The sequence below is a fragment of the Saccostrea cucullata genome, unplaced genomic scaffold (assembly GCF_032062105.1).
Source record: "Saccostrea cucullata isolate Sc308-1 unplaced genomic scaffold, CSIRO_AGI_Scuc_v1 ctg379, whole genome shotgun sequence".
NCBI lineage: Eukaryota > Metazoa > Mollusca > Bivalvia > Ostreida > Ostreidae > Saccostrea > Saccostrea cuccullata.
The window spans coordinates 183480-209382 of NW_026922802.1; the positions used below are offsets into that span (position 1 = coordinate 183480).

At 36.5% G+C, this 25903-nt stretch overlaps 1 protein-coding gene across 3 annotated transcripts; it reads right to left on the reverse strand.

The window, feature by feature from the left end:
* Positions 1-2500: 2500 nt before the first annotated feature.
* Positions 2501-25143, reverse strand: LOC134262502 (muscle M-line assembly protein unc-89-like). Of its 3 annotated transcripts, none has more exons than XM_062744898.1 (24): positions 24957-25143; positions 24593-24781; positions 18619-18742; positions 18229-18407; positions 16060-18071; positions 15768-15891; positions 15543-15675; positions 15138-15313; positions 12864-15017; positions 12216-12761; positions 11780-12104; positions 11351-11436; positions 11096-11128; positions 10443-10578; positions 9757-9935; positions 9369-9580; positions 8600-8723; positions 8305-8449; positions 7664-7836; positions 5879-7534; positions 5637-5709; positions 4719-4987; positions 4344-4367; positions 2501-3407 (listed from the first exon to the last, which is right to left on the reverse strand). In XM_062744898.1, exons 1-24 carry the CDS (start codon positions 25126-25128, stop codon positions 3361-3363), a joined length of 9291 nt encoding a protein of 3096 aa, XP_062600882.1. In that variant the 5' UTR covers positions 25129-25143; the 3' UTR covers positions 2501-3360. The 3 variants fall into 3 exon arrangements, with proteins under 3 accessions (XP_062600882.1, XP_062600881.1, XP_062600884.1); XM_062744897.1 differs by having other exon boundaries at positions 7664-7832; positions 8301-8449; XM_062744900.1 differs by lacking the exon at positions 4344-4367.
* Positions 25144-25903: the final 760 nt, after the last annotated feature.

Below are 25903 nucleotides of genomic sequence, written 5' to 3' on the forward strand. Positions count from 1 at the left end.
GTGTAGATTGAAGTTTGTTCAAGTCATGACCCCCGGGGGTAGGGCGGGGCCAAAATGGCCGCAAAGTTTTACATACAGATATATAGGAAAATTCTTTAAAATCTTTTATTGGAATGACAAAGCCATAATTCATCAAATTTATATGGAAGCATCCTCAGGTAGTGAAAAAAAGTTTCACAAATATACCCCCGGGGGTAACAAGGAATGGCCGACCAAAGTTTTACATAAGATATATAAAATTCTTTAAAAATCTTCTTCCAGAATGACAAAGCCATAATTCATCAAATTTATATAAGTATCCTCAGGTAGTGAAGATTCAAATTTGTTCAAATCATGACCCCCGGGGGTGGGGCGGGGCCAAAATGGCCGACGAAAGTTTTACATAGAAATTAATGGGAAAATTCTTTAAAAATCTTCTTCTCAAGAATGACAAAGCCATTTTTCATCATATTTATAGGGAAGCATCTTCAGGTAGTGTAGATTCAAATTTGTTCAAATCATGACCCCAGGGGGTAGGGCGGGGCCAAAATGGCCTACCAAAGTTTTACATAGAAATATATGGGAAAATTCTTTGAAGAATAGCAAATCCATGATTGATCATGATATTACTTTTGGATTTTAACTTTTCAATAATAAACCAATTTCTACTTTTTCTAAGCTACAGTACTCAGGTGAGCGATGTGACCCATGGGCCTCTTGTTCAAAATGCTACTCCTCCTACAGATTTGGTCCTATTGCAATGTAACTTGGCACACAAGTAGACTACACTAAGATACATAATGCTGTGCGTCGGTTTTTGATTTCGATGAACTTTGTTGCTATGGTTACTAAAAATAGAAAATTCTTTAATATATTTTCAAAATGCTACTCCTACTACAGTTTTGTTCTGATTTCAGTATAACTTGGCACACAAGTAGACTACACTAAGATACATAATTCTCTGCATCGGTTTTTGATTTCGATGAACGGTGTTGCCATGGTTACTAAAAATAGAAATTTCTTTGAAATTCTTTCAAAATGCTACTTCTCCTACAGTTTTAGTTCTATTTGAATATAACTTGGCACACAAGTAGACTACACTAAAATACATAATTCTGTGCATCGGTTTTTGATTTCGATGAATGGTGTTGCCGAGGTTACTAAAAATAGAAATTTCTTTGAAATTCTTTCAAAATACTACTCCTACAGTTTTGGTCTGATTTCAGTGTAACTTGGCACACAAGTAGACTTCACTAAGATACATAATTCTGTGCATCGGTTTTTTATTTCGATGAACGGTGTTGCCATGGTTACTAAAAATAAAAATTTCTGTGAAATTCTTTCAAAATGCTACTCCTGCATTTTTGGCCTGATTTCAATATAACTTGGCACACAAGAAGACTTCACTAAGATACATAATTCTCTGCATCGGTTTTGCTTTGATGAGTGGCAAGGATCATTTTTATACCCCCCGCAAACGAAGTTTGGGGGGTATATAGGTATCACCTTGTCCATTTCTGTACATCGTGTCCGGTAATATAAACAAACAGAGGGACATTAGAATCTACTACTCCACACTAAAATTGCTCATGGCCTAAGGGTTTGTCATGACCTTGACCCAAGGTCATTTGGGGAAGTTCAAGGTCACTGGAAGAAAAATTTCATAATTCGTGTCCGGTCCATATCTTTCTAAAATAAACTTGGTAGGTTCTCATTTCACACAAAGATTGCCCATGACCCAAGGGAGTGTCATGACCTTGACCCAAGGTCATTTGGGGAAGTTCAAGGTTGGAAGAAAAAGGGATGTCCATAAAGGTTCTCATTTCATCAAAGATTGCCCATGACTCAAGGGAGTGTCATGACCTTAACCCAAGGTAATTTCCATTTTTCAAGGTCACTGAATAAAAATTTCATAATTCGTGTTGAAGATATATAGTATATCTTTATTATGGAAGAACTTACTTCTGAAAAACCCAGTGGGGGGTATTTTGTCCCGTTTGGACAGTTCTAGTTCTATTAATTCCTGTTTTTAAAGTTTCAGGTCGCAACTGCTACTTTTCTCTTCCTTTGTTTTAAGTATAAACCAGTAGAGCTACAGTCTCGACAGAGACTTCTGGTTGATGCTTTTAGTACTAATTTACAAAAGCCTTATATTGCATTTGAAGATACAGTGTTAGGATTGTTTTGGTATGATTTTGGTCAGGTGTTTTCACTTGTAGAACTAGAATTTACAGAAAACATACTTGCCTGTAATGAACAGATGCCAACAGTGAAGTGGTTTACTTCCCCCTGGCTTTAGATTGTGATATTGGAAGAGGAAACGAAGCAGAAATTTTCTTGTCATGGGTTGTGTATTTTAAGGGAAAGAATACAGATGTCAGACATATCAAACTTACCGTTCTAAGGAATATCAAAGCCTGTAAAAGGAAGTGGGGATATGGAAAATGAATGTAAATTCCAGTAAATTAAGCTGCTGTATTATTCCAGTAATATAAGGTGCTATGATGTACAATACACACGATGGGTTTTTCAATTTTTATTGGATATTCACTCCTAACAGTCAAGTATTTGGATCACAGTCTTGGAAAAAAAGTATCACAAATATATGAACAAGGAATTCAACAGAATAAAATACAATCCTTTTATTGTCTTTAATAAAACAAGCAAAAATCCGAGCTGTATAATTCTCAGCATTATGATTATTAATAGAAATCAACACAATACTTTACCCCATTTATTGTAAAATTACGAAACTGGGCACAGTACTTTGTCATCAACGTAATTTGCTTTATACACAGAAGCTTGGTTGAACATCATATTTTGCATTATGATATTTAACCCTAAGTAATGTAAAACCATCGGTTTAAGCACCAACTAATCTGGATACAAACTTGTTTACATAAAAGGAGGAGTGATAATTGATTGGATGCTACGATTAAACAAACACAAACATGGAATGACAAAGGTAGCAAAATGGTTTTCAATTTTTTTTTCATAATTTTTTTTTATTGGTGTGAGTTTACCAGCTTGAAGCATCATATATACATGTACTAGCTGAAATACTTGCAAAAAGAACATGGCTCGAAAAAAAATTACCGACACAAAAATCCACTCACTTTCACACCATATGATAACATGCCTTGGCCAATTAAAATCTATCATTAATTAGGGGACCTGAGACTTATATCAAGTACATGCCCTTGTAATGAAATGCTGAAGAGATTTTACTCTAAAAATGTTACAAACTCCATTTCATTTTGAACACCACAGGAAAACTGTCACGTCGCCCATGCCTGAACATATGGACAGATGTTTTATCTGGTGGAGTACTTCTGGTTATCCTTGTTTATACTTTATATGGTTAAAATGAGGAATGGATCCTTATTCCTTTTCTGGTACCTCGGTATCCGTCATTTCGTAATGTTCTCCTGTAATATAAACAAACCACGTGTAAGTATTGAATAGCAAAAAAGGTGGACTTATGAACATCACAACTGCTTTAGCTAAAAAAAAAACCAACCGGTAAGGTTAACATTTACCAGACTGGCAGTTGTGGATCCAAGTTCTAATTTTAAAAGAAAGAAGGGATGTTAAAATATGATTATCCCCCTGAAAATTTCCATTTTTTAAGTAGGCCTGATAAAAATTTCTTAATACACGACAGTTGAAGATATATAGTATATACATTTTGATTGAAAAGGAGGGAATTAAATTGAAACCGGCCCCACCCTCCAGCGGGCAAAACCACTGAAAGCGGAACATGAAAAGCCATACATAATAGAACAAACTTCAAGTACTTTTTATTTAAAAAAAAAAAAAGAAGTAATATCTCATTTAATTTCTTATGAGATTTAAATACACAGTCATGCACTTGTTCTGAAATTATATATTGATAAGAAAAAATAGCTAGACATTTTACAAGTGCAGAAAAAAACCAGTATAACCAAAGTAACAAACAGAAAAGCGGATATAGTTGTTTCCATCATCGCTCAAGCGTTTTCAACTCAAAATGTATACTGGTGTATCACTTATCTACCATTTCTGAATCTCGTTTTTTTTCTTGTCTTAATGTATACGCTCAACGTAAGTAATACTCTTCACTCATTAAAGTCTAATACATTTCCTCTGCACATGTCTTGCTGAGATTTCTTAATATAAAAGTAAAGTACTTTTACTGAATCAAAAATCATCCCCGAAAGTAAAGTCCATAGATCATTTAGGAATTCCATGATCGTAAAGACTTTCTAAGCAAAACCCACAAAAAGCCAAACAGCAAAAAGAAATGCCGCATGATTGGCTTAATGAATACGTAGTACTTCACACAAGCAAAGCAACAATCCAGAAGTGGAAAAATGTATATTTACCAAATATATCCTCTAAAAGTTTGTCTTAAATTAAAGGATAGCGTGTGAAAAAGCAACCAATCAAGGTTAATTATATTTCAGTGCAAGTGCACATGTCACACAGGGAGAGAAAAAAATTGTATGTGATTTTATCATGTTTATCGTTCTCAAATTAAATGATCACAAATAATGCACAATTCACAATTATAACGTAGTCCAATTGGCTTATAAAGTTGTTAACAAGAATACAATTAAGTAACAGTTTAACTTCCAAATATTACTTTAAAAAATAGTCTCATTACAAATTCATCCCAATCCTGAATACATATTATATAAATTAAATTAAAAAGGTAAGGGATATTAAAAAAACCCATCAGAGTGGATGATGAAACCTACCAGTCACTGCCACTTCCTGTCCGTCATGGAACCAGCTAATTTTGGCGCCATGAGCTGCGCGGACTTTGACGGTGAGCTCTATCTCACTGTGGAGACTGACGAACTGATTCTGGGGAGGGACTATGATTTCCGGAGGGTGGTGAAGGTGATGCTGGTGTGTGGCGGTGGCCACCTGCTCTTCCAGAGACAGCTGTTTAGACACGCGCCTGGCACTCACTTCCAGGACCTGGGTCCGTCCACTTGCTGTCTTCTGCTCCACTATAGCCTCCCTAGGAAATTCATAGCAAATATCGATACATGTACTGTCAATACAGTATATGAATATTTCGTTATCATAATGATGCCAAGAATTAATGATGGACAAATGGCACATGTTATCACGTTTTATAAAGTATTGAGCTACAAGTGTTTTATTTCTATATGAAGGTATCCAGCATTCATGAAACCCATGAGATAACGAACAGTATTCAAGATCATAAAACAATATGCATGTAAATCTCGTGCGTCTATCTTTGTGTTGGACGTTAAGGAGGTCTAATTTTCATGTAATTCTCATGTGACTGTCTTTGCGTTTGACGTCAGTGGGCAGGGACTACTATTGAAATTGACATGGGAGGCCTCATGTAATTTACATCTATTAGTCTAAATTTTAAGATTAAAATTTACAAATTTATCTCACAAGGAAATGGAATTATAAGGACTTATAATCACTTTCTAGTTAAAAGAGTATGCCAGAGGCATCAACGATAGTTGGAAACGTGGGATAATATACTAGTATGCATAACGGGTTTCGCCCAAATTATCCCACTTTTCCAACTATTGTTGATGCTCTGGCATACTCTACTAACTAGGCAGTGATTCCCTAAATAATCCTCACCAAAAACGTCAAATTTAGCGGTAAATTTCAAGGCAACAAACCTTGTTTCATTCATTTTCAAGGTATCCACATCAAGTATTTCTTTAACGTCCTCCATGGACATCAACCTGTCCACTGCCAAAAAAAAAAGAAATTTGTATATTTAAAATATTTCTGAATAAACATGGTAATAAAACAAAAACACATGCAGTAGATTGCAAAAGTTGTATTATGCCTAGTCTTATTCTTTTACTCTTATTCTTTATTATGCCAAGTAGAGTATAGCTCATGGATACAGCCTTACATTGTCTGGTTTCTCGTACGGTTGTGGAAGCAGATTCGCTAGCTTCAGCTGCTATAACCGACTCAGAGGCTTTCTCTTTCCCGCTTGTTTTTAATTCCTTTACTGATTTAACTTCAACATTTCCTTCAACAGATTTCGTGTGACTTTCCACTCGAGATGATTTTGTTTTGGACACAGACACCTTTGACGTCGAGGCTTGCATTGATATCGCACCAGAGTCAACAGTGTCAGCACCAGAAATCTCCACTACTTCTTCAAAAGAGACACTCTTGCTTTTTGCTGCACTCTGCAATGACGTGCCTCCTTTCTGAACAGCAGATTCCGTTGTCTCAGTGACTGTTTTCGTTGATACACCAGCCTCTTTACTTTCTGATTCCGCTCCCTCTACTGAATCCTTGACACTGGATGCCTCCTCCGAGTCTAAGCTCTGGGAGCGACGTTTCGTTTTTGATAGTTTACGTTTTTTACTTCTATTGATTTTTTCCATTTCACTGGCTGCCTCTGCGACTGATTCTTCCATGACAGACTTGGCCAAAACTTCTTCGAAAGATAAGTCATTCTTTTCAGTTTTCGTTGAATCAGATTCAGCTAAAATTGTTTCTGCTTGTTGTACTAGGTGATCGATATCAAGTTCGCTTTCGTCTGCAGTCTTTGGAGATGTTTTAGAACTTTTGTCAGTGTCCACTTCCTTTTGTACAACCTTACCCTCAGATATTTCATTCACTTCAGTCACTTCTTTTTCCTCAGAGGCTTTTGCCTCTTTTAAGTTAGCAGATACAGCAGAATCAGCCTTTGCAGTATCAAACTTATCCTCAGATTTCTTCTCTTCAGATTTCTTTTCAGATTTTAATGAAGTTTCAGCTTGATTCTCATCGTGTTTTATTTGTTGGATTGAGGAGGTTTCTTCCGCTTTTTCCTGTTTTTCCGCAACTTCTTTTTCTTCAGAGGCTTTTGCCTCTTTTAAGTTAGCAGAAACAGCAGAATCAGCCTTTGCAGTATCAAACTTATCCTCGGATTTCTTCTCTTCAGATTTCTTTTCAGATTTTAATGCCGTTTCAGCTTGATTCTCATCGTGTTTTATTTGTTGGATTGAGGAGGTTTCTTCTGCTTTTTCCTGTTTTTCCGCAACTTCTTTTTTCATCATAGCAGCATTTTCTACAGAAGCAAAGGCAACATTTTCTGTCAAAGAGACTTCTTCGGCAGATTCCATTGTCTTTGGTGTGGACAACATCTTTTCCTCTGGTACCTGAGTTGCTGCTTTTTCTTCAGCAACTGCTGTTTTTTCTTCAATATCAGTTTTCTCTGCAGCCGTCAACTTTTCGGGAACAACAACTTCCTTTTCAGCTGTTGCATTCTCCTTAGCAGACGACACTTCTACTACTGCCTCCTCCAACTCTGTTGGTTTCTCTTTCATTGAAGTGTCCTCGACTGGAGCTTTTTCATCGTCTGGCTTCACAGTAGCTTCACGAACTTCCTCCTTTGCCCCTGCAACTTCTTCTGCTTCAACTGGCTCCTCTTTACCTTCCGCTAATGGTTCTAAAGATTTCTCAGCAGTGTCTTTAACAGAGTCAGTAGACTCACTTTGTGGTATAGCTGGTTCCTCTGATTTGTCCACCTCCCCAGAGATGCTTAGGCGCCTGGTCTCCTTACAATCCTCTACAAATAAAAAAATATAAATACTTTTGTTTTCAAACGTTGATATTGCTTGCATTCAATAAAAATATTTAAATTATGAAATAGGAAAATTAAAAAAAATCTATGCCCAAAAAGAAATATATGACAGACCGCTGACAATAAGTTTTGCTGTTTGCTTGCTTCTCCCTAGGGTGTTTTTAGCGACACACACGTACATTCCACCATCACGTCGACTGACGTCATTAATAGTTAAAGTTGTCTCTCCTGGAACGTTGTCAATTGTTATTCTCTTGGACTGGTAAAGATCTAGCATATCTTTCTGCCTGATTTTAGAAGAAAAAAAATCATTTATTATAAATTTTTAAACATTTTGTGTGCGTGAAATGAAGTGAGAAAAAGAATGGTATTCGAGCTCAAAAGTGCATTAAATAATACAAATTAGGAGCAGAGCAAACGCGGACCTCTAATACATGAGAGGTGGGAACAGGTGCCATGGAGAAGTGATCATCTCCTCCCGAGTGATCATCTCCTCCCGACGGGTCACACACGCTGTGTGTTAGTTGTCACGATCGGGAAATAAAGGACAAGTTTGTCGACAACTCGGTGTGTAAATAATGGCCTTATAATTAGTATGAAAAACCCCAGTCAGCATTTGACTTGATGGTTGATTGTATTTGGTGACAAGGTCATAGTAACGACCATGGGATTTACGAAATTATGACTTTAAATGAGAGAGAGAGAGAGTTATGTATGATGCATGTGTATATATGAATGAAAAAGGATAAACTCGCCATTTGAATTTAGGTACAGGATATCCGGAAGCAGAACACTTAAACGTCACGACTCCACCGACAGGTGCCATAATTCCCTCCATTTTGCTCGTGAATTCTGGAGCTGAATTTTCTAGTTTAGCGGTGTCAACCTCCTCCACCACAGCTGAAACACAAGCAGTAGCGAACGATTCAATAGGAAATGAAACGAAAATACTGTAAATCAAATATTATTCGCGTCATCTTTTATTTGCTATTCGTCAGTTTGAAATTAATCCGCAATTATTATAATTGACGATAAATATTACTGACATACCCTCCATGGTAAGATAAGCACTAGAAGAACAGCAGCCTGACTCGCTTGTGGCCTCCACAGTGTAGCAGCCCTCGTCTGATTTCTTAAAATCCTCAATAGTCAGACTGTGCTGCTGGTTCAAGTTCTAAAACATGAAACGTGAAGATAATGAACAGAGATCAGTTAAATCTCGTAATGTAAGTAAATATTCCGCAGTGTGAATAGGACAAACACACGGATCACAGAAAACAACAGCGGTGGGATCAGGTAGCAAGGGGTACTAAACATCCCTTGTCATTGGTCACACCTGTTATAAACCCTATGTATGATCAGGTAGAAAAAGTCAAATAAAATACAGCAGAACAACTAATGTTTAAAAAAAAGTCATTGTTGAGCTTATTCTTCAGTAGCTTGCATTGGTTTAGAAAATAATCGCACTTAGATCATACTAGTAATCGAGTCCGTTGGGAGATATATGTACACCATGTTCAAGAGATTATGAAATGCTGCTACATAAATATGGAAAATTGACGATGGGAAAAATAAAGTCATTCTTCTCGTCATGCAATTTACTTATTAGTTGCTCAGTATCGTCTATAAACAGTAAAACATCCAGAGATTAAGTAAATGTGACAGACTCAAACATTTCTTTCACTTTGAGTTTACCTGAACATATCGAGTCGACATATAAATATCGTAAAATAATTTTTTTGTTTAAACAAAACTGTTTATAATATCTGACAATTTTATTGGAATTGTTTTCTTTTAACAAAAAAACACAATAACTTACTGTGATCTTGTACTTTCCGTGTCTAGAAACAATCTCCTTTCCGTGTCTTAGCCATTTCACTTCCGGTTCTGGATTGCCCTTTACGACACAATCCAAACTCGTACCTTTTCCTTGAAATACTTTTTTATCCTTCAGAGACAGGAAGAACTTGGGTGGAACATTTTCTGGAGGTTCATCCCGATCTATAGTCTCAACTTTCTGCATCTCAAGGGCTATCAAAGATTTAAAAAGGCTTTTCACATGTGTGCGAGAAATAATTTCAGGGCAATTTTTTTTAAAATCAGAAACAGTATTGGAATCTACATAACCCAAGATGTGCTTTGTTCATAGCTTCTTAACAAAACATAAGAAAATGTTACAAATGTATTCTTCTTATGCCTTCTACTACCTTTCACATGGAGAGTTGTTTTGGTGCTATAACTTCCATTCTCCCCATACACGATACATTCGTACTCTCCGGTATCCAAAATGTGAAGTCTCTTTAGAAGCACACTAGCAATCCGGGTATCTGGATCCCATTCCAGACGGACTCGACTGGACTGCTCCAGTTTAACACCATCTTTGAACCTGACGGTAATGGAAGATATTGAAAGTGGGAGAATGGTAATTATATACCAACACATCGACGATCGTCTAAAAACGGCAAATTCAGTGAAAACTTTGCAAATGCAAATTCAGTGAAAACTCAAACCTGTCAATGAAATGACTTATATAGATTTAGCATTTTCCATGATATAAAAGATTTGGTTTCGAGGAATGGACAAGAAGCAACTCATATACAAGTATAATTCCAAAAACGTTTGATCAATTAAATTAATAGTACATGTCTAATACTGTAGACGTACTTTTTTCCACGGGGTCAAAATCCCGCGGAATCTCTATTTCTTTTTAATTCGCTGGTAAAAAATTACGCGGATTTCCTAGATTCTCAGTATCTGCCTTACATGTATATCGAGTCCAATGGGACATTTCCGCGGAAAGTTTGTGTCCGCGTACATAGCGTAAATTAATACTACGTGGATAAAAGTACTTCTGCAGTATTTAAAATAGAGACAAATGGGAGATTATACTGACCATACTATCTTTGGACACGGCTCCCCTGCCACCACACATTGGATTCTAACGTTTTCATCTCTCTCTAAGGGATACAACTCTTCATCCAAAGCTTGGCTAAAGTGAGGACTGGTCTGAGAAGCGGGTAATTCCTCCTCTATCCAAACAAAATGTGTTTGCATGTGTTTGTAATTCGTATTAATTTTTTTTTTCTTTTAAGTTCAAATTCATTAAAATAAGAGACTTTTATGAAATATTTAAAAAGCGTCAAAGTGTAAAAAAGGCGGAAGTATAAAACATGTGAAGGGATAAATCATCAAGGAAAAACATCAAAAGAAAGAGTATATGTATTTATCGAAAACAATGTACACTTTATTTAAAATCGAATGTCCACAAAAATACACACCACTGAAATCTGGAAATAACAATATCAGGAAAGAGAATATTTACATGGAGAGGATAGGAAATGATAATTTTCTATTGTCAGACAACCAAGAAAAGATCACCAATTCTCAAAGTACACAAAGTATTTAATTTGTTTATGGGTAAATAGAGTGATTCAAAAACAGTCTACAAGAACCATGGCTGGAAAGAGGAAACCAAAAACTATAACTACGAGGTAAATACGCTTGAGAGGAGGATGTTGGGGAATGGTGGAGTGTTAAACTTGATACCTTTCTCGGCCTTATCAAGAGGACTGGAATGGCCTGTTTAAAGTTCAACACATTTAGGTTGGTATATATCCTTAGAACATTTTATTGATATCATTTATTGTAAATATACTACCAGTGTATAAAAGAAGATTACAATATCGGAACTGCTTTTCATATTAATGCAATATTTGTGCTCATTATCAAGGATGAGTCATAATAATGAGCCATCATATTCCATATTTGTGCAATAGATATTGGGGAAAATACAATGCTTACAATGTACCCCTGTTGGGGAAACCATTGGAATGTGCATTTTGTCAGCATCCGATTGTCCTTCTTCGCATACTTCTTGGAGGTCAACACTTCAAAGAAAAAAGTTCAAAATCCATGAGCAACTTTGAAAAAGGCAGAGCAAAATACTATATTAAAATCTGTCAATACAACTTTGACTCTGGATATATAAAAATCCAAACAACATTACAAACTTCAAGGCTTGCAATATTTCTGCGATGCCTAGATGTCAAATTTGATTTGATAAAGGTGATTAGCTTGGAAAAGTTGTTTAAGTTATAATAAAACAATATAATGTATTGTCATAACGACTAGTATATTAACACTTTTAAGTTTTTAGAATATTATACTAGTGTTTTATAAACCCACATTAATGTCATCTTATGACACAATTTTATTATTTCATATTCTTACCTGGGCGGTATTTGTAACTTCAGTTCTTCTTGCTCAGTAGATATCTGTTTTTCCACCAGGGGTAAAAGATCTCTTTCCTTGATGTCCTCCTCATCAGGTCCTGTGCTTTCCTCTATTGAAGCCGTTGTCAAGATAGACACTTTACATCTTGACACCACCTCCTCCTGTTCTCCCGAGCTTGATCCTCCTACGAGTTTAGCCATGTACACACCTGAGTTTACTTTGTGATTAACCTTCTTGATCTCCAAAGCGTGGACATCGTGAGAATCTTTTATGAAAATATTTTCACTGGCCTCGATTGGTTTATTTTCGTGCATCCAAATAACTTGAAAAAAAAATCATGAAATCACGTTAAATAGCTTATAAAACCCACTATTCTCCGAAAAATTATGCATGTCATCTTTCATCTTAGATATGATCACAATTACAATCATACCTTCTGGTTTTGGTAGTCCATCAGTGATGCACTGAAGAAGCAAATCATCTCCATCTTTTAAATCCAATTTGTTTGGTAGATTTTTGACAAAGGTTGGTGGTTGAGGCTCTCTTTCCTCTTCTTTTGGTGCGGCTTCCTGTGTCTCAACTGGTTCTTTCACAGTCTCTGATGCTTCTTTTGTTTCAGTTTCCTTCTGTTCTTCCCGTAGGTCTGTTTTCTCTTTCTCTTCTTGAGACTTCTCTGCCACTGCAGGGGCTTGTCCTTCCTCTTCCAATGCTTTCTCCACATCCACTTTCTCTACCTCTGCCGCAGGTTTTTCAGCATCGACCTTCTCTTGTACCTTCTCTATCTTTTCTACCGATTCCTTGATCTCAGGAGGAGTAGTTTCTTCAGAAACAGCTTTTTGTCCATCGATAACGTCAGTTTTTGATTCTTCTTTTTCAGACTTTTGAACAATTGGTGTTATGCTGGGTGATGCCGGTTTTTCAATGCCTTCTACTTCAGAGGTTTTTACTTTCTTTTCTATAGGTGACGACACTCTTTGTGCTACATAGATAATAAATATTTAAAATGTAAATACTTTGGTTTTAAGAATGTCAGAAGAAAAAATTCTGATTATGATTCAATAGTATTATACAATTGACTCACCAGGAACTGATAAACTAAAATCTTTAGCAGATGATATATCACTATACATTGAGTCATCTCTTTCATTTGCTTTAAACTCAGTTTCTTGCTTGGCATTCAAAATGTCTTGAGTGACCTCAGTACACAAACTTTGGTCATCAGTTTTGTTAGTGCTGTGCTCAGTGTGCAGTGTTGTGTCTTCTTGTGCTCTTTGCTCTGAAGACAGAGAGTATTTGTCACTAGATTGTGCATGTGAAAGGTCAAAGGGAGTGGTAAGAGATTCTACGTTTTCGGATTCAGGGGACATTGAAAGCGAAATGTGTGCATCGTCAGATTTTGCAAATATATTTTCAATATTCTCGTGTACCGCAGGACCCATTTGGACTGCTGGATGTGCTTTAACGGTCTCTTCCATTGGTCCTGAAACAGTAGAAGCAACTGAGGATGTAATTTGGAATCCCTCTGAATGAGCAGTATCGACAGTGGATACAGGTTTAATATCGTTGGCAGTCAATTTTGCTGGTTCTTGCTTCTCGCTTATGTCCATCTGCATCTCAATATCTACGCGATCTTCTGTGTTGTCGACTCCAAGTACTTCATATGATCCTTTCATTGATCTATTCATCTTATTTTTGCTAGTCGTTTTGGTGAAAGGCATTTCCTCTGTGTTTGATCTTGCTTCTTCTTTTGCATCATTGTCAATTCTATCAACACCTTCCTGAGACAGTTTTGAAATATTAGCGAAGGTTTCTGAAACTGAATCATACATGGACAAAGGTCCCTTCCCATGAACATCAGATTTGAGTAAAGCATCCTGTAATGGTATTTGCCCTGTGTTCGACCTTGTTTCTTCTTTTGCATCATCGTCAATTCTATCAATACCTGCCTGGGTTGGTTTTGAAGCATCGGCAAAAGTTTCCGAAACTTTTTCATCCAAGGATATAGCATCAGGTCCCTTCCCATGAACATCAGACTTTACTGAAGCATTCTCTAATGGTATTTGCTCTATGTTCGATCTTGTTTTTTCTTTCGCATCAGTGTAAATTCTATCAACATCTTCCTGAGACGATTTTGAAGCATCGGCGAAAGTTTCCGAAACTTTTTCATCCATGGATGTAGCATCAGGTCCCTTCCCATGAACAACAGATTTTAATGAAGCATCCTCAAATGGTATTTGCTCTATGTTCGATCTTGCTTTTTCTTTCGCATCAGTGTCAATTCTATCAACACCTTCCTGGGACGGTTTTGAAACATCGGCGAAAGTTTCCGAAGCCTTTTCATCCAAAGATATAGCATCAGGTCCCTTCCCATGAACATCAGATTTTACAGAAGCATCCTCTAATGATTTTTCCGAATTCACACTAACCTCTCTTTCTGAAACACTTGTTTCAGATGCTTTCTCGATTTTGTCAGTACCAGAATCGTGTTCCAAGGACTTAATATCAATTTCTGAAGGAAGGGTATAATCAATTTGATGTTCAACTTCAGTTGAAGACACATTAGTTGACGGGATCTGCACAACATTTGAATCAGATTGCACTTCGTACACTGTTACTGAATCTGTTTCAGAAGGTGTATTATACTTGACATTCTCCGCATTAGCTGCCATGAGCTGTTTTGATTCCCGTTTTATTTGTTGATCAGCTTCAGCTAAAGATTGTGTCTGTTCAGATTTGGGCACAGAAATATCTACAGGTGCTTGTTTGTTAGAATCGTTTGTGACATCAGTTAATAGAGACCTTTCGACTAAAGGAATAGAAGAAGTGTCAACATTTATTGTTACTGGTGTTAAAGAAAATAAAGACTGGTCATGAGATAAAGGAATTGTTAATTTAGACTCAAAAGATTCAGGTTTTGATAGAGATTTATCAGGTGAGGTTTGATTTATATCCACTTCTGTCGATTGTGCAACATTACCAGCTTTTAAAGTCTCGTCCAGGACTGTCAGGATTTCGGATGACTTCAGAGGCGTCTCTTTTATGGCATCGGCCTTTTCTGTGGTCACATTATCCTTCTGTTGTTCTATTGATTCAGTTGAATCTACACCAGCTCTCCAGGCCCTTGGTTTCTGGATTGGTACGTCACTTACAATACCTTTAGCATCTTTTGTTCTGCTGATGATTCTCTCAACTTCAATGTTACAGGATACCTCATCACATGCATCTGCCATAGAATCTAAAAAACCAAATAATTTATTATTATTATTTTAGTTTTCAACATCTAGTTATCTATAACATAAACCCATGTTAATTAAATGGGTGCTTCAATTTTTACGATAGTCAATTTGTAGCATACCTAAAACCTGGAGTTTTGCTATGCTTCGGCAGCGCCCTGCCATGCTCTGGGCCTCACACTTGTACAATCCTGTATCACATTCCTCAGTGTCATGAATCAAAAGAAAAGCCTGTCCCTTCTCTCCTTGGTGGATGTCGATTCTGTCAGTATGTTGGAGTTCTATTCCATCCTTGAACCTACATTAAAGGGAAATATATTCCTTCAGCTTTCATTCATTTAGAAAATAGTTCAGTAAGAATGTTTACAAAAAACATAATATTATTACTAATCTTTACGCTGAAATTAAGGTTTTACGCGTGCTTCTATAAGGATACTTGTCATTATTCCATTTACTGCTATCTTAATTTTACTTATCACTTATTCTGCAATTATCAAAAAAAACGTTCCTGTAAACTTTAGACTTACCATCTGACAAAGGGAGCAGGGGTACCTTTCACTTTACAGCTGAATGTAGCGGCTTGTCCTTTTTTAACGTGGACGTAATGGATTGGCTCGATAAATTCGGGGTGTTTGTAATCCACACGAGGATCAAAGACGGCTACAATTATAAGAGAGGTTGATAACTAAATTCATTCAATTTTCAAACACTAATTAAAGTGTGGAAACCTTCCTACAAGTCTATAAACGTACGTTCCACTTGGAGGTAACAGTTGGATTTAATCTTCCCCTCCTCATTGCGGACCTCCACCATATACTCGCCCGTGTCGTAAGTGGAGGTGACCGGGATCTCAAGGCTAAGGAAGCCTCCGTTGCTCTAAAATTTGATCACATTTTAACGATTTTTCAGATTGAAAAGTAAATTACGAAATAGTTGACCAGATGAATTACTTATAAGCTTATTTACCTCGTTATTATTTTATTTGGAAAGGATGAAGATTGCATATAACCGTCAAAAAATTGTGAGAAAGTCTTATAGATTTACCCTGATTTGGAAATTTTCTTCTTCGTCCCTTGACAATGCAATCCCTCGCCGATACCATAAAACAACGAAGGGTTCTTTACCGGTGACGAAACACGATAGGAGGACACTGTTGCCCTCCAAGGAAGACTTACTTTTAAGTCTTTCTATGAACGAGAGCGGCTTATCCTGTACCCAGTTGGTCCCCAGCTTCAGAAGCGCTTGTCTCTCCTTGTCATACATTGAATTTAACATCTTATTTTTAGTCTCCAACTCCGGACCTACAGACTGGGCTCTTTTTGGTTGCTGGCGCCTGGCCGGGAGTTTGGACGTTCGGATATCGTCAAAGTCGAAAAGCTCGATTTTGTTCTTTCTTGCCCTGTGTTTGGTGTAATCAAAGCCAGTGTCTTGTAATTTTTCTTTTCTCCATGAGGGTACTTCGCTGTCTTCCATATCATAGAAGGAATTGTTTGCTCTGTTTATGAATTGATCCAGGTTTTTAAGGTACATCTTTCTTTTGAATGCTTCGTCTGATAACATCTCTTCCCCATCCGTATTTGGTTCATTTTTTTCTGGCTTTTTGTATTCATTCAGGACTGGTTCCTCATCCCCAGTGTCTTCAGATGGACGTGACGATTGTTTACCTCTAGACATAGAAATGTTCAGTAGATCTCTGTCGACTTTGTACCTATATCCCTGCCTGTTAACAATCTCTCTTGCTTTCAAACTTAACCCAGGATTAATTTCTTTGATTGGCTTATTCTCGTCTGCAAAGTGTCTTGTAAGGGTCTGATACTTGATATCTTTTCGATGTTGTTTTCTTTTGCATGTTGTTTTGGAACTTTTGTCTGCTTTTTGTTTATTGTGTAGTTCTGCTCTATATGCCTCAATATCTGCAAATTCTGATTTTCCAACACTGCTTTCTCGTACAGAACGGATGAGTTCCTCAGTGTCACGTGACACAGACAATGACCTGGCTCGAGTATCTCTTTTTCCTAAAACTTTGTCCTCGTCCAATTTTCTGTCTGACGTAACGCTGATATCCCGAGCTAGAGAAGCTGACCTAGTCCGCCTTGGGCTGTCAAGATCTCGTGAAAAAGATGCCGACTTTGGTCGTGTTCGTGGTGACCGGAAACTCTCCTCTCTGTCCGAGTCGTAACCGGATTTTGATGCAAAGTCACGTGTTACACTAGCTGACTTAGGCCGACTTTCATATTTGGAAAAATCGTACGTCATGGCAACCGACTTTGGCCTTGGTCGCAGTGTGTAATATCCTTTCTTATCGTCAAGGATGAGTCTTGAGGATACATCTCGGCTTAGAGAGACAGATTTCGATCTTCTCAAATCAACACCTGTACCGACGGAGCAACTCCTTGTTAATTCTATCGCCTTTTTACTTAGACCTGGATTAATCTCATCACTAAATGCTGTTCTTCTGCGTGACGATTTAGGTTTGTAGCTAAAATCTTCAACACCACTAGATTTTTCAATTCCCTTGTCGAGAGGTTTTCTTTTTGTCAGGCTGTCGAAGATTTTCTTGGACTCAAGCTTCCTCTGAAGCTCCATTTCTTGCAGGAGATCGTTCTTTGTCCCATATTTGTAATCAGTTGTGAAAAGATCAGTATTTTTGTTTTTGTATTCATTTTCAAGTTCATATTTGCTCGTTTTTCCTTTCAGATCTTCATCATCGTAACGTTTTCTTGGTTTGTAGTCGTTTTCAACATTATATATATTCATCCTGTCCGTGTTGTTGTCTTCATACCCTGGTGATTCATACTTTTTCTGTCTCCTTATGTCCAATGCACTGTAAAGATTAGATTTTCGATGACCTTTGAACTGTGAATCTAAATGGTACAGTTCTGACTTCTTTAAGTGAGGGGACGTCTCAAAAGTATACTGATCAGACTTCAGCATCATCCGCTCAGCTGCTTCGAACTTGGAGAGGTGGTGTCCAGTAAAGCTTGCCAGCTCCTCGTTTCTTGTCCGAGCCCGGCTGATTGAGAATTGGTCCCTCAGGTCTGCATTCGTTATCTGTTCTGTAAAAAAATAGATGTGAGATTTATACATACATGTATATTTTTTGTCAGATTCACCTAAGGAAAAATGAGATGACTTAATTTCATATACATGACGTATAGGAAATCTATATTGTACTTTTACTAAAATATTGATTGTTTAGTAATCATTTCCTACTTCTAATGGTGAGAAGCGCCTCGGTAAAACTGGAACCTTCGGAATTCCTTGCCACACAACGATATGTTCCACTGTCTCGATCCGCTACGGGCGAAAACAACTGTAGGAACGCTGTGCCGTCTCCTCGATAGGCCGTGTGTACAAAGCTGGACTTTCCAATGGGCTCGAGGTCCCTGTACCTGTAATATCAATGGACCATTTGACAAATTTGTACCGCATATTTTATTTCATTTTCATCTGGGAGGTTTTATTAACAATTTAGTATAAATGGATACAACTGCCAGTCATAAGAAATCCACATATAACTAAAATTAAAATTACATTAATATTGTGTTTAAATCTTTTTCATCTCAGGTTGTCATATGTTAAATCAAATAGCACTTAAGATACCATTCGATCCTTGGGATGGGGTTTCCGGTGACAATACATTGGAACTTGACACAGAATCCTTCCTCTACCTGCTGGTCCCTCAGAAAGGTCACAAACTTAGGTCTGGAAGGCAGATTGTACGGGTCTACAAAAATAGCAAAGGACTGAGAGGTCACAAACTTACGGTCTTCGAAAATAACAAGGACAAAATAAAGTCTTAGAATTATGTCTAGCAGCCAGACACTACATGCCTACAAAAATAACAAGGACAGAAAGGTCACAAACCTATGTCTGGAGGACAGACTTTACGGGCCTACAAAATAGCAAGGAAAAGAAAAGTGAAAACTTGGGTCTGGAGGAAAGACTGAACGGGATACAAAAAAGCAAAGGACAGAAAATGTCACAAACATAGCTCAGGGAGGGGGGGGACAGATATTGTGGGTCTAAAAAAGAAGAGGACAGAAACTTAACAAACTTAAGTCTGGAGGACAGACTTTATGGGTCTGCAAAATTGCAAAGGACAGAAAAGTAACAAGTTTAGGTCATATTTTGGTTTATAGGGCAAACAGAACGGGTCTACTAAAATAGCAAGGACAGACTCTACTGATCTATACAAATAGCAAGGGACAGAAAGGTCACAATGTTTGGTTTTGGATGGCAGACTCTATGGATCTGTAGATATGGCAAGGGATAGAAAAGTCACAATTAAACTTAGGTTTTGAGGGCAGATTGTACGTGTCTACAAAAGTAGCAAAGGACTGAAAGGTCACAAACTTATCATTAGGACTGGAGAGGGTGGTCTTTACGGATCGATAAAAAATACCAAATACAGAAAGGTCACAAAGTTTGCATTGGAGGGCAGATTCTGTGGGACTATAAAAAACAAGGACAAAAATAATAGGTTTGGACGGCAGACTGAACGGATCTATGAAAATGGCAAGGACTGAAAAGTTACGAAATTTGGATTGGAGGAAGATTGTACGTAAGTACAAATATAGTAAAGGGCAGGAAAAGTCACAGACTTACGTCTGGAGGAGGGCAGACTCAATTGATCTATAAAAATAGCAAAGGACAGAAAGGTCACACACTAAAGTCTTGAGGAGGGCAGACTCTACTGATCTATAAAAATAGCAAAGGACAGAAAAGTCACACACTAAAGTCTTGAGGAGGGCAGACTCTACTGATCTATAAAAATAGTAAGGGACAGAAAGGTCACACACTAAAGTCTTGAGGAGGGCAGACTCTACTGATCTATAAAAATAGTAAGGGACAGAAAGGTCACACACTAAAGTCTTGAGGAGGGCAGACTCTACTGATCTATAAAAATAGCAAAGGACAGAAAGGTCACACACTAAAGTCTTGAGGAGGGCAGACTCTACTGATCTATAAAAATAGCAAAGGACAGAAAGGTCACACACTAAAGTCTTGAGGAGGGCAGTCTCTACTGATCTATAAAAATAGTAAGGGACAGAAAGGTCACAAACTTAAGTCTAGAGAAGGGCAGACTCTACTGATCTCGAATAATATATAGCAAGGGACAGACTCTTCTGATCTATACAAATAGCAAGGTATACAGAAAAGTCACAAAGTAAAGTCTAGAGAAGGGCAGACTCTACTGATCTATACAAATAGCAAGGTACAGAAAAGTCACAAACTAAAGTCTAGAGAAGGAAAGACTCTACTGATCTATACAAATAGCAAGTTACAGAAAAGTCACAAACTAAAGTCTAGAGAAGGACCATTGTCTCAAGCCACGGTCCGGAGTCCGCATATAGCTCTCTCCTACCCGTGGCTGCTTGATCACAAAAAGTGTCATAATCTTGAATATTTACGCCTCTCCATTGTGACGTCATATTCAGTCAGTGGCAAGTTTTGTTTCCATCGCAATCGAAATCAACAACTGACGTCAACAGTATACAAGAAATATTTCCTTTACTGCGATTGGATATTGAAAGGTCGCGATAGAGTTCATCTTCCGACTATGCTTTACTCGCATTGGTCAAAATTTTAATGAGCTACGAAGAATTCTCTCCTCGTTCAACCACGGCCAGAATGGGAGAGGATCGTACAATTTTGCCGTGGTTTGCGACGATGGAGAAGGACAGACTCTACTGATCTATACAAATAGCAAGGACTAAAATTTCACAAACGTAGGTTTGGAGACAGATTGCACATGTATTACTTGGAAAGAGCATGGGTCAGAAAGGTCACAAATTTTGGTCCAGAGGCAGATTGTATGTTTCTGTAAAAAAGCAAAGGATCTAGGAGGAAAACACTTAACCTCTTGAATATCACTGAAATCGTGTTAACTATACATTTCTGATGTCTAATATTACGAGTCCAAGTGAGATTTAATGTCAAAATAGAGTTTTGGCTAATAAATCGTATACATGTACTAGTAAACAAAATACATTGTAATTTTATTAGCGTAAAATCATTTTGTTCCCTCTGTTCTATGGTGGTGCTCTCTGTTCTTTGGTGGTGCTCTCTGTTCTTTGGTGGTGCTCTGATTTTGTGAAACACATGCACGTATAGTAGTTTTAAGTCTTTTCTATCAAATACATACTAACATTTTGTAGCTCTTATATATTTGTAAAAATATGAACGCACAGCAAATATTATTGACTTGAATACACAACGTACTATTATTTGATATATCTTTGAGAAATTTCAGAAATTTCATTAAAAATATTTTCCCTTCTCAATATAATTTTTAAGTATATTATTTTTAAAAACTGAATATCAACAGTTCAGGCAAAATCATACGTTTGAAAACTCGTAAAGATGAAAATTCAAACCCATTTCAAATGCACCTTTTCTCTTATGATATTTAAAAAGGAATTCATTGTTCTACTATTTACTCAGGGCTTACTTAATTTTATGAACAGTTTACTTTCAATAATGAGCCAAACATGATCATTTTTAGGTTTAAAATAAACATGCATGAACTTTCAATAATGAATATAGAATGCAAAATAATGTATGTGTAATATAGGTTTAAATTAACCCCCCCCCTTTCTGGGAGTATTGCATTCTTTAATGATTTAGTGGCATCTCATTTGTGTCACAGGGCATTTGACAAGTTTTCCTTAAAGCAATATGAACTTTTATGTCGGATTTTTTTGTTGTAAAATTGTAAATAACTATTTCAATGACAGAAAAAAATAACATTAATAAACTTCTGCTGTTCGTATTTGTGACTGAAGAGCTATTTATAAGCTTTAATTGAATCAAAATTATATTATTGTCGTCCTGTACAATAATGATTTCTTATATAAAACTATATTGGATTGTATATAGAAGTCTTTCTTTTGCTTTATTTTAGTCTAATTGATCATAAAGGTTTAAGTTACATACAAATTTATCATAATAACACATTTGGAGAGCAAAATAAAATTTTCAAAAATGCAGCTCATATTGCTTTAAGATGATTTAATAATGAAATAGAACATGGTACTTTTTTTTTTACATCCAAATGCATTTTCCAATTAAATTAAACTTGATATAAAAAGAATACAAGTTTAAACGTTTTGAAAATATTGACATGATCATTTGCAAAGAAAAATGCTCTTTTAAATTGGATGGGATTGGGGTTCGTGGGATAGAATGGACTTGATACCAAAATCCTCTAAAAGTAAATAAAATTTATCCTCAGTTCAATGGACTACATGATATGCAATGAAAATAATAAATACAAATCATGATATTAATAAAATATATAGCAAAAATATCTAGAGGTATTGTGAGCAATGAGCTCACTTAAAGATACCCCCTGCCTCCAATATGAATATAATGGCAGTGTCTATGTTTTGCTGTGGAAACCCAAAATATGTGTAGAATCAAAAAGTAAAATAAGAGGCGCTCAATGGCAATATGTAATAAAGATTCTGTGAAAGTCTCATCAAATTTCATTCAGTGGTATGAAAGGAGTTGCAGATAAGAGATGTGTACCCCAAAGTGTAACAGACAGATGGACGTACATACACACGGACATCCCAATTACTATATACCCTCCAGCTTTTCAAGCGGGGATATAAATATAAGCAAATTAAGAGTAACATTTTAAAAAGTTTATTTTCCTTACAAATTCATTGAATTAGTTTGCTTATACATATACAACTGTATTCATTACAATAAAAAAAAGAACATTCTACTTGCATTCTTTCTTTCTAGAAGGTTGAGAAGATTAAAAGAACAACAAAACAGCTTTTAACTAACAAAAGATGAATCAAGGGCTACATGGATCAATGACCAGTTCAATGTCTCGCATAAAAGTAAATGCCCTTAAATACAATGTTTTCTGAATATCTGTGTATCTCCAATTGCCATAAACACAGTCATAAAGTCTAACAGCAATAAAACCGCCGACAACACTTCTCTCTGATATTCTATTAACACGATGAACAACAGTCTACTAAATCGAGCAAAAAAAAAAAAAACCTGCGATTTGTCTAGGTCATAATATGAACACTCTAGAGCTGGAATAAATTTCCCTTGCTGACTCAGTGAAGAGGCGCTCTTTCGGGTTGTGGCAGTGGTTTGGGATCGTAACCAATACGTTCATGAACTGTTCGATTATCTAAGTGAGACATCGGATGGATGCCAGATGTGGTTGGAGTTTGGCACTGTTCCGACAATAAACGCTGTTTCGTCTGCTCGTTTTCTTTCTCCTTTTTCATGTCATGGTATTCTTGCATGTCCTGAAGTTTTAGTTCAATCCGTGTAGGATTCCGTCGTAGCATGATACCGCCAGAAATGAGTTAGTTTTAATTTTTGAGTATTTCCAACACGGCAATATATTTAAAATATTCACAGGAAATAAATTATGTAAACTAAACGTCAACTGTACACGATCACTAAAAATATTTCCGTATTTGATTGTCTGTCCTTTTAAATGATTCGCGTTGTTTGAACACTCACATAAAATAGCAATATTTCTAATATAACTTCTGATTCCTACAATACTTCACCAAATATCAATCTAACGTGATTTTCCGGAATATGATAAAAAATATCTGTTATTGGCATTGTAGAAAACTTGGCTCTGTCTATAATGCATTATAGCGGATTTGCCTCGTGTTTTTATGCATTGTCTGTTTAGCTGTTTGTCTGTCTATTTGTCTGTCTGTTGTCAACTTTAATCTTCGCCATAACTTTCGAACCGCGAGAGATTGAGGCTTCATATTTAGTATGCATACTTCTCTAATTAAGCTCTTTCAAAGTCATTGACCTTGTGACCTTGACTGTGACCTATATGCTAAAAATAGCTTTTTCGAACTTTTGCCATAAATTTTGAACCAAAGGAGATAGAGACCTGCATATTTCGTGTGCATACTCCACTAATTAAGCTCTTTTAAATGACACCAAGGTCAATGGCATTGTCCTTGACTGTGACCTTTATGCTAAAAATAGCTTTTTCGAACGTTGTTGCCGCCGGGCGCATAGTGTTTCACAAACACATCTTGTTTCTCTTTATTTTGCAAGTTAAAGTGCGATGATGCCCCAAAGGCCCTGCACTGTATCGGAAGAAGAAAAAGATGTTTTATCATATTATGGCCTAACATTGTTTGTTGTTTGAATTCTCTCTGAGAATTTTTCACTCAGATGGAGACAACTGTCTCTGCTGGTAATTAACAAATATAAATATTTTATTGGCACAAACACAATTACAATAATTGGCAAAGACCCACTGAACATCATTTAACATGACTTTGTTAACTAAATCTTTATCTATTTATTTTACATTCTTAATTTATATCCCTTAATTGTTTTTTTTTTTTTGCAGAGATGTTTGACCAGCTGGAACCTATAAGCCTATCATTGTATAATCTTTCAGCATATAAATCCCTGTTTTGGCAAACAAAAGTAATAAGGTAGGTCAGAACAATCCTATAATGGCTATGTAGTCTTAGAGCCTGTACATCTTCACAATCTTACTGTTTAGAATTTGTTTCAAAATTTATGAAGAAAAAATAATAATAAAAAAAAAACTCACCAAGAAGCAAGTTGCAGGAAGATGACGTGGAACCATACTTGTCCTCAACTTCACAGCGCCATCTTCCGGCATCCGTCGCCTGGGCGTCGTGAATCCTTAGTTTGTACAGGTGAACTTCCTCATCGTCAGACTTATCCCCCTTGCCTACTTTACCCGCATACGTCACTGATGGTTTTGGTTTTGGATCATCTGGTATTAAAATGAGCCATAAATCATGAAACATTTATTTTTACACAAAATACAGTAGATATAAATAAAAAGTTAAACTGAGTAATATCAATTTTATAGTATGCATAGTTAGTAGCTTCATCTATTATGCATTCAAAATTTTTCTCTCTCTTTCTCTTTTTCTTTCTCGCATTACCGAGAATTGCAAGGTTGCATGACGTGGAGGTAGAACCGTATCTGTCCGCGACCTCGACCCTCCATTCCCCGGCGTCCTTGACATCAGTGTCATGAATTTTGAGTTTATACACGTGGACCTCCTCCTCAGAATCAGATGATCCCTCGAGTACGCCGGCCTTCACCACGGACATTATGATCTACAACATATAAAGTTGTCTGGCATGTTGTAAATTTTGAATGTCCCCTGTATTTACGGCCACTCGGTAAATTCAAAATTTACGACATGAAAATTCTGTATATTTTTATTGCTTGTTTTGATCTTCATCAGATCTGGTCAATAGTACTAATATGCAACTTATGTCAGCGTATCGCTTTTAAGGTAATTCCACCCTCCTATGATGTCATAGGTTTTTGCAAAAACTGTTTGAAGTTGGAAGTAATACCTGATAGAACAATATCTTTCAGAGGAATGCTTTTCAATAGGTGTACTGGTAAATATTGTAAAGTAAAAGAATTTTTGAAAAATGCATATTTTCTTTATTTAATTAATTATTCAATCTCTGAAAAATGTTGACAAGGGTAATAACTCCTTCTCAGGTCTCTTCATTCAGGCATTTTGCTTTATTGTACTTCTAGTGTAAAATATAGTTTCCCTGATATTCACAATTCAAAAGTATCTAAAAAGTAGGAAGTATAAAGGAACATTCAGCATCAGAATTATGCATTTTATCCAGTTTTTACATACTTTTCATAATACTGTTTATACAAAATGTGCGATTTTTTTTTTGGTTGAATTATATTTCTGTTAATTTATGTCTCCCATCTTAAATGTTATGGCGACCTATACATTTTTTGCAATAATTGGAAAATTAAAAGTATATTAAATGAAAATAAATGCAGTTTTTATACTTTGAGCCATTAGAATTGTGAGGGTGGAAAGATCTCAAGTTTAATAAAGCTTATTAA

Coding starts and splice junctions, on each gene's coding strand:
- LOC134262502 (XM_062744898.1), bottom strand. CDS start 25,128: ATGTCCGTGGTGAAGGCCGGCGTACTCGAGGGATCATCTGATTCTGAG. Junction 24,782..24,956: donor ATGCAACCTTGCAATTCTCG/GTAATGCGAGAA, acceptor TTTTAATACCAG/ATGATCCAAAACCAAAACCA. Junction 8,724..9,368: donor ACGGAAAGTACAAGATCACA/GTAAGTTATTGT, acceptor TTCATGTTTTAG/AACTTGAACCAGCAGCACAG.